Source organism: Vanessa tameamea, chromosome 7 (assembly GCF_037043105.1).
Source record: "Vanessa tameamea isolate UH-Manoa-2023 chromosome 7, ilVanTame1 primary haplotype, whole genome shotgun sequence".
Lineage (NCBI taxonomy): Eukaryota > Metazoa > Arthropoda > Insecta > Lepidoptera > Nymphalidae > Vanessa > Vanessa tameamea.
The window spans coordinates 12,413,164-12,428,118 of record NC_087315.1 but is presented as its reverse complement, the minus strand read 5'-3'; the positions used below and the strand labels follow the sequence as shown (position 1 = coordinate 12,428,118).

The 14,955-nt window shown below is 31.5% G+C and overlaps 1 protein-coding gene across 1 annotated transcript in view; it reads right to left on the bottom strand.

Annotated features, from left to right (window-relative positions):
* Positions 1–9,843, bottom strand: part of LOC113395738 (angiotensin-converting enzyme) — a 169,363-nt gene extending 159,520 nt beyond the window's left edge. Inside the window, exon 1 of the mRNA XM_064215456.1 lies at positions 9,080–9,843. Within this exon, the coding sequence (XP_064071526.1) occupies positions 9,080–9,727 (648 nt within the window). The 5' untranslated portion in view covers positions 9,728–9,843. The remainder of the gene's footprint in view (positions 1–9,079) is intronic.
* Between the last annotated feature and the right edge of the window lie 5,112 nt (positions 9,844–14,955).

Here is a 14,955-nt window from a genome sequence, read left to right as displayed (position 1 = left end):
ACGTGCCACTTGTATGCTCCTACTGATATTATACTTCAGAAAACTAAGCACATGATCTCTAAGTGGTGCTTGCAGAGCATTGATATCAACTCGAAAAATGTATTCGTACGTAAAGATCTTAACTCATAAACATAAGAATTTAGGGGCAGCTTTTCACTATTCATTATTCAGTCATTGTCTTTAGTGTTTATTAGTATGTTCTTGAATTGAGTGACGGTTAACGGTACTTTGTATTGGTTCATTAAATATTATTGCTATAAGGTAACGTATCAAAGAACCCTATTCTTTATGAAATGCACCGAAAATGGGATGGTATAATTCTTAAGCTTTATATTGTTTATGTTTATGTAACATGTAACAAAATATACTATAGCATCAAATACAGATTGACATTTTAAGTGATTTTTAATTCAGCCGCATATTATTTTAACAATAACACTTTTTTACTACAAGATTACCACAATGACTGAACAAAAATCAAATAATTGTTCCATTCATAACGCGAATCGAGTTCAAGTTTACAAACAAAAGTACAACCGAACGCTGAAGTGCTAACATCATTAATGAAAACCTTTCAGTTACAGCACACGCCTTTATGTAATTTTGTCTCAAGTTTTGTTACCAAACAATATATTTTCAACCTTATTTCATTGAAATATGAATGCATGTTCTTTGAAATCAAATTGATATAGACATCCAAGGTCATGATCCAATGGATGTTTAATTAACGTTTGGCTAAATAGCGTAGGTAGTATGAAAATTGTACTATTCATGTCAAAAGTGTCTGAATTTAACCAAAATTGTTGAATTTTAGAAGTAATTTAATCATTAATAAGTTTTGATGATTACTTCTACCAGTAGTCAACTCCCTCAAAACAGTCTTATGCGATTATTTAATTTGTACTGACGATTCATTTTAGGTAAGATAAAAGTTCTATTGATTTGTAAAAAAATATTTATCTGGACTTTAATTTTAAAACTTTTGTCATTACAAGTACAGAGACACAATTTCTTACTGATTTACAATTTTGCAATGTCTAAACTATGTAAAAAGCGCCCAGTGTCACGACCGTGAGAATATTGTTCAAGGCGAAGGTACGATTCGTACACCAATACAGTGTACGCATGCGCGGTACACAAAAAAGTATCAATCCATAATCTTGTTATCATTATAATTTTTTTATGTATCAACTGTAGGCACAGCGGTATTCAATTATGATTTACTTTTTTATATAATATAGGTATATAGGAAATATTAACCATTCCATAGATTGCAAATGCGTTAGAAACCTAGAAGCTCAGGTATTATGTCCTCTTTGCCCGTAGTTATACTGGCTCACTCAACCTTCAAATTAGTACACAACAATACTATGTATATTATTATTAGTATTGGCAATTGACGGCTCTACTTACAAGTGAACTTACCAACTACCAAGTAATTTGTACTTACAACTAAATAACATGATTCCAGTTTGAGCCAATTTAAAGCTTTTGGCAAAAAAGTTGCATATTAACTGAAGATCGTGGTACAGATTTTTCGTGTGCCTAATTTGTAGTTTTTTTTTTACTTTATCTAGTGCTTGGCGTAATAGAATACAATGTAAGAAGGGATCCGCATTAGAGCATCGTATTATATTATGTTAGTTTTATAGGGAATTTCTGCATTCTATTGCAACTGTTACGTATATTCTACGACTATGTGGAATGTAATTTCAACAATAATATCACTTTTATATTTTAAATTATTATAATTACGTTAATAGTTATTTGGTTGATTTCGACATTATCTACGAATGTCTCGTGAGCAAGACATTCGTAGATAATGTCGAAATATCGAGCTCTACCAAATAAAAGTAAAAAACATGGTAAATATCCCGTTTTAAATACTTGTAGTAATAAATATAACCATGTTAATTTAAAATCTTACGTTAATAGCGTCTAAAAATATTTAAACAAATCATATTGTACTAAATCACAAGTATGCAAACATCAATTGAAGATCCACGATACTACGATCATCGCAACATCTATCTATCAACAAATGCTTCGATGGTCCCTGTTCCCTTCCTTGGCCTTAGTTCAAAGGGTATTCACGCTATAGCGAAATTCTTGGAAAAAAACAATCAATTTTTAATAGCCCGACACGGGGAGCTATGGGAACTCATAAACATTTTTATATACGAGTATATTATGGAATTTATACAGACTCAACGCTCGTACCTGGTTAAAGACATTTCTTATAAGCATAAGGCTAAATAATATATAAAGGATGTATAAAAAAATCTGAAGCGAACAAGCGATCCGAATATTCATCTCTTACTCCAAATCATGTATTTGTTCCATTTGTAGTTGAAACACATGGCCCTCGGAATAATAGTGGAAAAACCTTTATTAAAAGTATAAAACCGTCTCATTGCCTCCTCTGGTCACAAGAGGCCGGATTTACTTTTTGTCCAAATTATAAGAAAGGCGATTCAAAGAGGAAATGCTGGTAACATTTTTGTTACCATTCATGTATAAAATACTACTTTTAATTATTATTAGTATATAATTAAGGTCTTAATGTAAATAAAAATATACTTATACATACAATAACTCATAAAGCATACTGTCATATTAAGATCAATTAATAATAATCCTACAACTAAAAAAAAAAAGCCGGTATGATGAAGTATGAATATTCATCAAAACAAATTATTCAATTATCTAACTACGAGAATCTCCAGTTATTAGTTACCACGAATATGCTCTTAGCAATGTGATATATTGGAATATGTCAAATATGGTAGACTGTATTCACAAAATATAATAATGTTTGTCCAATAATGAACAGTACGATTTTTTGTTTCTTCTATATTATTGTATTGTTAAATATTATTTGTATAAAGGCGTCCTTCTCACGTGTCAACTGTGCAATTACGTGCTGTCACGTAACTTTTGTTCGATTCTAGAACACTTTTTGTAAATCTTTTATTTAGTTTTTTAAATAATTTAAAAGATTTATTACTTTTTTTTTACATAATTAGGTAGCAACTGGATGCTTTATGCCAAGCTCTATTTATGATCTGACGTTGAATTGTATATATAATATACTTGTATCATTTTAACATATCACCATCATTTCACATACAAATGAAATAGGTATCTTATTAATATAAAATTAATATAAAAAATGCTAATGTTTTGTGTATTTTGTTTTTTTGTTGTTATTGCTCTCGAATGTCCGAAAAAATGAAGGATTTAGAAGGCTGGCTCTTGATTCACGAAAAAAAAGAAAAATAATGAGTTTAAAAGTAGTAGTTATTTCCTATAATTGTTGAGATTACGGTTAAATATAATCAGTAGCTAGCATTTTAATATAATTAATCGTTAAACCACGTCTTAAAATAACATAAAAACGGCCTCAGTTAACAACTTAATAACTGAATACAATATGAAGCCTTGGTATAATGTATTATCTTATTGTCTACCTGTCACAGACTTATAGGTCAGAAGTCCTCTTTATTGGCGACAATACGCGATATTTAGTTCCGCCATTTTGATTTGCGCCGCCATATTGGTCAGCCATTTCGTGTTTCCTTATTATCGTATGTAGAGCGTACTTAAGAAGATATACTTAAAGCTAAAATAAATACATTAAAGACATTAAGCAATTACAAAAAAATACATTATGCATACTATACGTACGGAATATGAGCGAACGTTCTAACTATGAAAATGTGTAAAAATAAAATTTTAAGTAGTTCAAATTTATTTATTTGGTTCATTTTTTACCGGTAACATCATAATGATTATTATGACTGATCTATAAGGTAAATATACAGGGTTATTGGTAAATTCGACGTATTCCCATTAGGAGGTAATAGGGGTAATTATTTGCGATACTTTTAACAGCCATATGCATTATGCAAAAGTGAACCATTTTTGAGTTATCACGTTTTTTAGATTTTTTCAAAATAAGTCAAAAATGCAACTTCGAAAATTTGTTTTAAAAAAAAGTATTAGTTAAAATCTATTTATTTCTTCTGATGAATAAAAAATATTAAACAATGGTTAGTTGCCAATATTAAATCAATAATTATCGGTCCAAATTTAAAAATGCGAGATGGAAAATGATATTATTTTAATTTATTTTCGATTTTTTTTTATTTTAAGGCATTTTTGTGGGAGAAAAAATCAATAATTACCCCCTATTACCTATTACCTCCTTCTCCTCAACGGGAGAGGAGGCCTTAGCCCAGCAGTGGGAAATTTACAGGCTGATTATGTTTTATTATTATGTTTACCTCCTAACGGGAATATGTCGAATTACCGATAATCCTGTATATGCTGTTATTGGTTTTATTTAGGCTTTTTATTGATTGGATTACGTACCTGGTTTTTTATATGACATTTATCTGTTCTATGCATTCAAATGTTGTAGGTTAAAATGAAACGACATAATTGTGTAATGGAAAAAGTAACAATAAAAAACACGAATACCACAATTATTAATGGTTGATTTCAGTCATTGTAAGCTTCATAGTGTATCTATTTTTGTATAAATGACACAACATCCCGTTTGCGTATTGTCATAAAATTAGACAATAGAAAATGGGTGGTGTTTCCAATATTGATTGCTTTGAACTTTGTTTATTCTATTTTTTTCTTTGCGTGTACGGAATCGTTATTATGTGTCGTTAAACAACTATATAATTAGCTGTTTTAATGTATTTGCGTCGCTCAACACGGTGATATATTAATTTATAGGTATCGTACATCTTAAGCCGCATTCACAGGGGCGGATTTGAATCGATCAACTGCGCTGATTTTAAAATGATTCAAACTATCTGACATCAATAAACACACTGAAGTAACAAAAATCGGCTTAATACACTTTGTCAATATTTCGATTTTTGTTGATTCAATAAAAATTTTGTCTTTATTTAATAAGGAACTTTTAAGTTATAAAATTAACAAAGGCTATATTTTTCGGAGATAGTAGATAATATATAAATATAATAATACTTAATTATGCTTTGTTTAAAACTCCATCATTTTCAAACCGATTAGGTTTTTCTTCGGTCTTTTTTTAGGGTAAACTTCCCGTCTGGTCCTATTTACTAAGAGGCTTTGTGCAAGCCCGTCTCAGTAGGTACTATTCACTCATCAGATATTCTACCGCCAAACAGCAATATTGAGTATTGTTATGTTCCGGTTTGAAGGGCGAGTGAGCCAATGTAACTACAGGGACATAACAGCTTAGTTCCAAAGGATGGTGGCGATATAAGAAATGGCTAATATATCTTACAGTTCCAACGTCTATGGGCGGTGGTAACCACGTACCATTCGACTACCAACTTCATAAAAAAAATACCCCAAGTGATGATTTTTTTTTATGATCTCGAGTACTATTTGATATCTTTTATTTATTTCATATTATTTTATTTACGTAGTGAGCGAGAAATTGTCAGTATGGGTGCTTTAAAGCCCCGCAGCGCAAATATTAGCGAAAAAATATTTTAGCTCATCAGCTAACCAATCACAGGCTGTTATTTCTATTCATATTTAATCTGTGATTCGATTCTTGTCTTCATACAAATGCATTATATAAAGACATTAAAAAGTATAAAAACAAGGCAAGTAATCGATGCGTTTAAACGTATGTTTATACATAGTACATACTATTTATACTGTATGTTTGTTATTATATAAGACCGTGGGAATTTTAGTTCGTGTATCGATTTATGCAATTCACTTCCTACAAATAATTATTGTTAATCACATCACAGTTTAACAAAAACCTTATAAATGGTATCTATTGATCTTAAATATAAAGCAAAAAAATTGACCGAGTTTAAAACGTTACGAATTCGAAAAAAAAAAAAAAATATTTATATTTTTTTATCATTGCTCTTGGTTATTTCTTATTGATTGATCCGGCGTCACACTTAAAGCGATGTCAAAGCGGTTTTCACTTAATTTATTGCCTTTAATTAAAATAAATATTGTATCCGTTATATATAAACATTTGTATAATGAATCTGATGAATTCTGGACAGCAATGGAACATACATTTTCGTATGATGATCGATTGATCGTATAATTTCAAGTACCAAACCCTTACATTGAATTATTGATATTATTTTTAATTATTTATGGGATATTATAAATTGATTTATATTTTTAAATTTAAATGTAAACTGAGGAATTATTACAATCATGTTTTGATAGTCAACTTAACTAACGCATTGGACTACTGTAAAGTGTTTTGTAAATAAATAATTTTAATTTGACACAATATATGAGGTTCAAATTCAGCCTCAAGCAGATATATTGTTTTTGTGAAGAAATTATTAGCAGCCCTTACTTTAGGAGTCAAGGCCGTGAAGGTTCTGCGCGGGACATTGAAAATTCCGTAAGAAAACCTACGTGTGTTGGATCTGTTACGTGCGCATCCACCAAACCGCATTGAAGCAGCCTGGGAATGTCATCGCTCAAAAAAGCGGGACATTTACGGCTGTTATTTTAACATGGAAATGTGTTTTTACATTGCGTCTAGGAAAAAAAATCATCATGTATTGTATACATATTTTATACTCGTACGATCAAAGTCGCGTTAAAAGTAACTCGTATTGTTCCATATGAATAATGACCGGTCATGAAAGTTCCCGGGCTCACTTTCCCATCACACAATGGCATAGATTTGAATAGATCAATTTCTATACGGCTTGTGACTTACATTTCCAATTTTCCCATTGAATATATCTTTCTTTCATACGTAATATTATGACTGCGATTGGCATTTCATTGGCAATTATTATTTATATAAATTTATCTTTAATTTATAATGTTGGCATATTTTATAGTTGAGCTACAACCTAAATTACCACAACTTTGGTAAGTTTCAGACAAGTACTCATAACATAGTACCGTGCCAGTTAAGTCGAGGGAGACACCTGATGTGAGATTAATTTTATATCAATGTTCATAATGAAGGCAAAATACATTAATACACATATGCGTAATTTTCTCAACTCAGTCAGTAGAAAATAGCATTCAATCTTACATAAGTATGCCATGACCTTAATCTTTCATGTGGAATTGAAAAAATGAACATTGTAAATAATAATCCTTGGCATGAAACAATAATAGAGTATAATGCTCTTCAGAAATTCAATGTATTGTGTCTTTTACTTAGAAATCATCGTATATTATGCGCCTTCAACCTTTTCAAGTGATGTTTAGGAGACAAAGATATCATGAGCAATACTTTTGGTTTTTCACCAAAGGCCAGCGAAACAGAGGGTTTAATTTTATTAGCCGATGGATATATGATCGTTTGATCCCGTGTAACTAAGTCATCTATCGTGTTTTAATAAATTTGCTGTCATTACCTACGTTTTGCAGTTCCTGAGTGATGTCATATTTAATCCAACAGGGCGGATATGAATTGAATAATACGACAAATCACAAAAAGAAAAACTACGTATCGAATTAAGTATCGAGGAATCCAAAAATGTTTATTTAAAAAAATATAAAAGGAGATTATTCCATAAGGAAGTCCGCTATAGTTATAGGTTTTACACATTTAATTAAACAAATTTAAACTCGTAATTATGATTGCTCTGAAATTTAATAATATAAATGCTATTATTAATTTATTAATAGTAATCCGTATTGCACACGACACAACGCATCATCATAGCACTGGATACACAGTACGTTACTTTTACCGTGCCCATCTAAACAATCTAAACTTATCGCAATAGCTAAGTATTCCTGGCAACTTTATGGAACTGAATAAATACAAAAAATATAAGAATAAATAGAAAAAGGAACTTCTTTTTAATTTAATGTTTTCGCGATTAAATTATCCCGACTATGTTTCTTTATGGATCACGATGTTACATGAGACGTTGGTGGATGAAATAGTGTTTCGGGGCATCCATTGTCTGTTACAGCCACCACAGAAAGCTAAGATAAGAGAATAGCTCAAAACTTTAAAGTTAGGTAAAGTTAAGTTAATAAAAAAAATCACAAGGAACATAACATTTTAATTCCTAAGATTTTTGCCGCATGGGAACCTACCAATGTTATAAAGAAAAAACGAAACAAATTCAACCTCAGTGGCTGTAATTTCAATTTGACTACAAGTTTTCCTGGAACAATATGATATAATTATCATTTGACATTACATTTAAATGTAATGGCAACAATTTCAGATTACAGTAGAGACGTTTTTAAAATGTGTTCCGTTGCTAAGCGCGCATATACATACATTCATAAGAACAAATACATTTAATTCTCACGAATGATGGCATTTATGTATTTTTATCATCGGAGTGACCAGCCACATTGTTTACAGATAAAATCTTAATTACACATCACCTTATAACATAACGTGTTGGGTTTTTCTTTTAGTTTTGAATTTTAAATATTATAACATAGGACTCCTTCAAAGAATCAACGAAAATAATCCAAATTATTCCATCTATTTCAAACAAAAATTGAGCACTGGTACAGCTGTACACGGGTACAGCTTACAATAGCTCTGAGTATGTGAAAGTGTGACTACCTACTCCAAGCGTCAACGTAAGACAGAAAAATCGTCAAAACATTTTTTATATTACAAAATAAATAAAAAAAAATTTAAATCAATCTGATCTTAATAATATTAGTTTATTTATATTCAAACATTATTTTCAAATTCTTGTGTCAATCGATTTATTTTTCAAGTTGCGTAGAGATTTGTTTTTATACAAAATATTGATTATACTGATTTATATTTTATATCGTAGAGTAATTATTCAATTATAGACAAAGTATCGCGATCAAAACCTACTTTGAATGCAGTAAATACATTTAATGACTGTAAGGAGGTCTGTATGTTAGGGAGCATCTCAATAAATTCTATATTAATCCGAAGCTGACACAACGCGCAATAAGCTGATATACTCGTATCCTTAACTTAATCTCTTTTACTATCATTACCTATTATGAGATTATATAAGAGTTAGAACCAGTTCATATCAATTATAAAAGCTATAATTATTTTCCATAAATATGAGAAAACAATGGCAAATGCATCAATACTCACAGCTGCGTGTTGTGTTGCGTCATTGACGTCAGTTTCGAAATTCCACTGAGCTGCAACATTGTTGGTACACTCCTTCGAAGCCTGATCGTCAGCCCGGTGAAGGAAATCCCTCACTTGTTGTACATTCGCGTAGTTAAGTCTATCATCGATGGTATTGGTGTTAGGATCTCTATTGAACGAATAAGGATTCGTTCCTACGTAATTGGGATCATTCCGGGATAAATTAGGATCGTTTCGCCGGAAGTTTGCGTCATTCGTTGTATCGATTCTATCATCACGATTTCTGTCATCAAAAGGACGCAGCGTGGAACTTGGGTTACGGCCATTACCGTAATCTAAGCTCGGGTATCCATTGTTGCTTATATCTGGATTAATCCGGCTGAATGGAGTCGAGGAAACCGGGTAAACCCCAGGAGTCGCGGAGTTTGGAGGTCTAGACGTGCTGTATTGAAAATTTCGATTCACGTCAAACTGGTTTCCTTGTGGATTTGCGGATTGTGTACTGGATAACCCAAAGCCGTATGGATTGCGTTGTGTTGACACTTGGGGTGATGGAGGTAGATCTAGTTGAGGTTCCGCGAAGCAAAGGAACGGGACCAGTGTAAGATGGAACCAGATTTTAACATTTCTTTTGTGAGCACAGGCCATGATTGACTGGCCCGAAGTTTATCAGGTTGTTATCTACAGCGACCAATGGTGCGTGGTGCTTGAATGCGCTCGCGACGACAACTGCTTAACCGCTTGTGCGAGCGGGGGCCGTGTGAATCAGCTTTGTTTTTGCTAAGTACTAAGTAAAGAAGACCTTGCGTAGTGCGTCACAGGGTAAGACGTAGGCAATAATCATTACGAATATTGATTTTAATTTTTTTTCTCTTTAGTAAGGATATCTTTATCCTTAAAACTATCAAAACTCTAGATTTGAAATTCAATTTATTACCGAATGTTACCGAAGATTCATAACTTAACCACCATTTCTACAATTAAAAAGATAAAATACCTCTTTGATATTATTAACTTGATTGCAAGAGATATATTAATATATTCAATGTGAGCTAAATTATACTATGAACAGAGATGATCCATGAAAATTTAACCGTAAATAATGTGTTCAAACGTGTGTAAACGCAAGCAAGCACCACTGCACGTAAATTTCGTGAGAAACCTGCATGTTAACTTATCGGTCTGTGACTTTACTTTTTACTTAATACAATAATTATAACATTTTATAAAGTCACAATTTTATAATTAATATTTAAAAAAAAAAAAAAAGGTAGACTAATACATAAAATTCATATTCTTACGTATTTTGTAATTACAAAAAAAAAAAAACAAATCTTTGAACTTCTTAAAGAACATTGCTGCTTAAAAGAATCCTTAAAATAATAAGAATTTAATTCTTACTTCTGTCAAATAATAAATTAAATAATTTTGTCAAACGCGGATGTTTTATGTTAGTTTTGAAACGACGTATTATTCCAGTGAAACGAAAGCTCATTAATGAGAATTACGTAAAGACACTAAGAACAGGTGCGGTTTTCGTTGTTACATTGTTTTACAATTAGCGTTAGGGTTTATGGTTCAGACCATTACAAATCCGGTCAAGGTTCTCATTCGACGTCACTAGTCATATCCAGCTGTCTTTGCTCCTCTCAACCAGTCAGTCGTGCAATCTACTCCGCATCATAATGTATATGAAGGCTGCTTAGTCTTGATAGCTATAAATTTCTCTTATAATAACATGGACATCAAATTAAAAAACAAAAGATACATGGCACGTCTACCACTATAGTAAGGAAACAAAATCAAATACAAATCGAAATCGAATGCTAATACCTAATAGTGCGAAACGACGAGTCTTTTTATCGATATTTAAATACTTAAACTGACAGCACTTTCATCGTATTTTTGTTGTTGCAGCACTAGTGTTCCACGCGCCCCATTTTTATAACTGTTAAGGTAGCGTTCGACTTAAACGCGCTCGGATCGACACTATATTTCACTTTGAATAAATTAAAAATAAAAGGTAGCTCTATGCTTATCTATACATAAATAAAATTGGATTGTCTGTTTGTAATATTAAAATAACCGTTTTTTACTAAATGTATATGTATGTATATACGTTACACATACCAAAAAAAAAAATTCTTTTCAATTTTTGTTTGTCTGTCTTTCTGTTTTTATGCTAATCTCTAGAACGGCTGGACCAATTTTCACTGGCAGATAGCTCATGTAATAAGGAGTAACTTATAATAACTCTTTTGTTATATACAACACGAAGTCGTGGGCACGGCTAATGTAATTATATAATATTTGTGACATTCAAAGGTTTGAATTAGATATCAAAACTATCCTTGCTATAAAAGTTAAAGTAACTCTCCTCATGAGGAGGAGTTATAGCTTGTTTGGCTATGCTGCTCCAATGAAGTTTGATGGATACATATGTATGTGTTTTTCACATGATATTTTCATTCACAAAAGTTAATTTATAAACACAAATCAAGCGAAAAAGACCTTTTTAGGTTTAAGCCCGAAATCTTCGAATAGCATTTTATCGACTATCTTCTGTAGTATCTCAGTTCTATTTATGAATTTATATAATCATAAAAATATTACAGAGTTTACATGCTTACGATATTTAAAAAATATTGTTAAGAAAAAAGTGTAATATAAGAAATAAACCTATTGGGAAACTGGACTTATTGTATTTATAAATAACTATCCAACTCTACAGACGTTGTTTTGATTGAATGAATATTGAATTCGATTTGGTATAATTAATGAAGAAAAAAATATTTCATTATTTGTTATTATTCTACTGCCCTAGAGACAATAACTTAAACGTAACATTTTTAGTTTTATTTTCTGTAACGTTTAAGAATAGTTTTGTAAAATAACTTACAGTAACATCAAACGGCATAAAAATGCCGATTACATTAAACGCAAATGAAAACAATCCTTTTGTTAATTTATATATATATATATGTATGTACATAGATCGTTACCAAAGTTTAGTTTACGAGTGAAGTGGGTTATATAAAACATTTTTAAAAGCAAAGTAGATCATGACTTCCTTTTACCGTTCACGCCCTATTTCATCACGTTATCTAGCTTTCGCTTTGTTATCGCTTTCCTCAAGCCTTGCCTGTGATGACCACCGGTTCACAAACATCGTGTAACGGAATCTTTATACTAATTATGTAAACACGTCACACTGAATACAGGTTCAAATACGTCACAGTTGATAATGACGAAGAATATAGACGCAAAGTAGAAATGTATGATACACACCATTTGGGGATTTAAATAAGATCGCCCATCCGAACTCACCATACAGTCTTTTAATGGGAAATTAATTAGCTGTCTTGCATACGGCGAAGATATCTAATGAACAGCAAACTCATAATAAGTTAAAACCTTTAATTTTCCACTTCTGCGCAATCGTTATAGTTTTTCCTTTAAATTAAGCCGAGAACACCGATAATAGTATGTTTAATAAAAAATATAGGTGACGTGGAAAACCCAGTTGGAACGATGTTGCTATATATGTTGCTATATTGATGTCGGTATATTATATGTAATAAATAAACAACAAAAATGAAATCACAATAAATAAAATTACTATAAAAGTCCCGTGTGAATTTAAAATATAACAAAAATTTGGTTTAAATAATAAAATATAATATCGTATATAATACAAAGGGAAAGAGAGAAAAGAAACAGAGGGAAAGGTCGCCTGTAGGGGTAGGGGGGGGGGGGCATAAGGCTTTCCTGACATGACAATTTCTGGCAATTCACTCTACAATAAATAAATAAAAAAACTTCCTACCAAAATATGGTTAACAAGCAAGTATCAAACGCCCAACAGATAACAAAACTCTAGTTTTACACCTAACCTTGTTCACCTTTATTGAAAATATAAAAAGGACGAAATTCAGCTCACTTCAAATAAACATATTAATATTATAAACAATACACGTGATTGCCATGCAACATTAAATGACATAAGCTCTCAATGTTCAAATGAAAATGTTATTATTACAAGTTTAAAGATAATCTTTCGTATACAATATTATACCGAGTATTACGATTATTATTATACACCGTGAGAACAAACATTAAGATAATTGCCAAGCGTATACCAATGCATGTTTATTGAGACAACCACGCCTTCAGTGTTAACGATACGTTTTAATAAGGTACGGTAAGAAAAAATAATTTAGTAATCAAAGAACGATTGCTCAGTTGAGTAGGATTTTTTTAGTTACCATAAAATTTTGACTGCCAAATGTGCCACTTGGTTATAAGTTCTAGCTATCTACGCTAGATAGCGAGAGGTTGTTTAATTTCATTACTGATTATTTCATCTAGTCGCGCACAACGATCGAAATTAAAAAAAAAAAATTAACAATAAAATGTTCTGGTTCGATATATTTCAAATGCGCACATGTGCGCTCCATCACGGGTCACTCTCTGACGTATTACATAAGTATTGTAAAACAGTTGCAACTGATTTGTCAAAGGTTAGCATAGACCTTTTGTTAGTTCCTTGTCCTTTTGAAGGGAAGATGTGAATTATATAATATGACTCCTATTGTGTAATAATACCTATTAGTGAAGATTTGTATGTGATATTTTCATGGATAAAATGTTTAATATATTCTAAAATGTATCGTGTAAAGTTTTCTAAACTATTCAGATGTGGGTTGTTTTGATCAAATGTTGCAACTGAATTTTAAATATATTTTCAGCCCAATCGTTAACCATCGTTAAAAACTATTTTAAAAACAGAAATAATTAAAAACAGCAAAAATCAAAAGATATTAGGGAAAGCTGCATTAAAAATCCTTCGTAATTTTGAATATCATCTCACCAAGTTTTACCTCAGAAACGAATAAGTCTTTAGATAGAGTCGAGATTATTGTTAGAACAATAACACCCAGCCTTGAAACACCATTAACTTCTGTGGAGCCGAGACGCGGCACTCGTGCGCAAACTGAATAGACATCGGTTGATTATTTAAACGAGGTAAGGAGGTTTGGTAACAGCGCTTTAAAGAGCCGTGAGTTCTAATCAGAGTAAGACTCTTCTGGTAACGTTGTTGCTATATTAAAACATTACGGGAAAATCATGCATCCAACAACCTGTAGAACCATGTGGTGGAATGTTTTTTCAGCTGTGTATTTTAAAGGTCGGCAATGCACCTGCAAGCCCCCCGATGTTGCATATGTCCATGGGCGGTGCTAATCATTTTCTATCAGATGAACTAGCTGCACGTTTCGCCAACTATGTTATAACAAAAAAATAATAAGGTCCAAACATTTATCTTTAAAAGGAAAAAGCACCTTTATGTCCTATAGTCTTGGTCTTGCTGTTTATAATGTTATCTCATATTAGAGGCGGATCGACCAATCCACTTGTTGACTCTCCAATCGCTGTCAAAGAATACCATCGCAGGGAAATCCTTCATAAACCGTATTTTATATTTACGTTTCATCATCGATTACGATGTTAATGTACAATTATGTTATTATTAAACATAATAATGGAAACTATCATATATGTAAAGACACAACAATAAACATTATATAACGCAAAAAGTATGACTGTATATGTACCAACATAGTAATTTTGTTTAATAAAATATGTTTTTTTCAATGTTGGCTTTACTGTCAGTAGATCTTATTGTGGGATTGTCTATCTGGGTACAACCTACTCACCATTTTTTCTACTGCAAAAAATTACATTGTGTTTTATCTTGGTTTTTAGAGAGATAAGATTATAAGAGAGAAGAGATTAAGATAAGCAGTGTCACTAGCTACAGGCTCAAGTGACTGAACATGTCAGATCAGTGGAGCATTCATAGCGAAATATCTTAC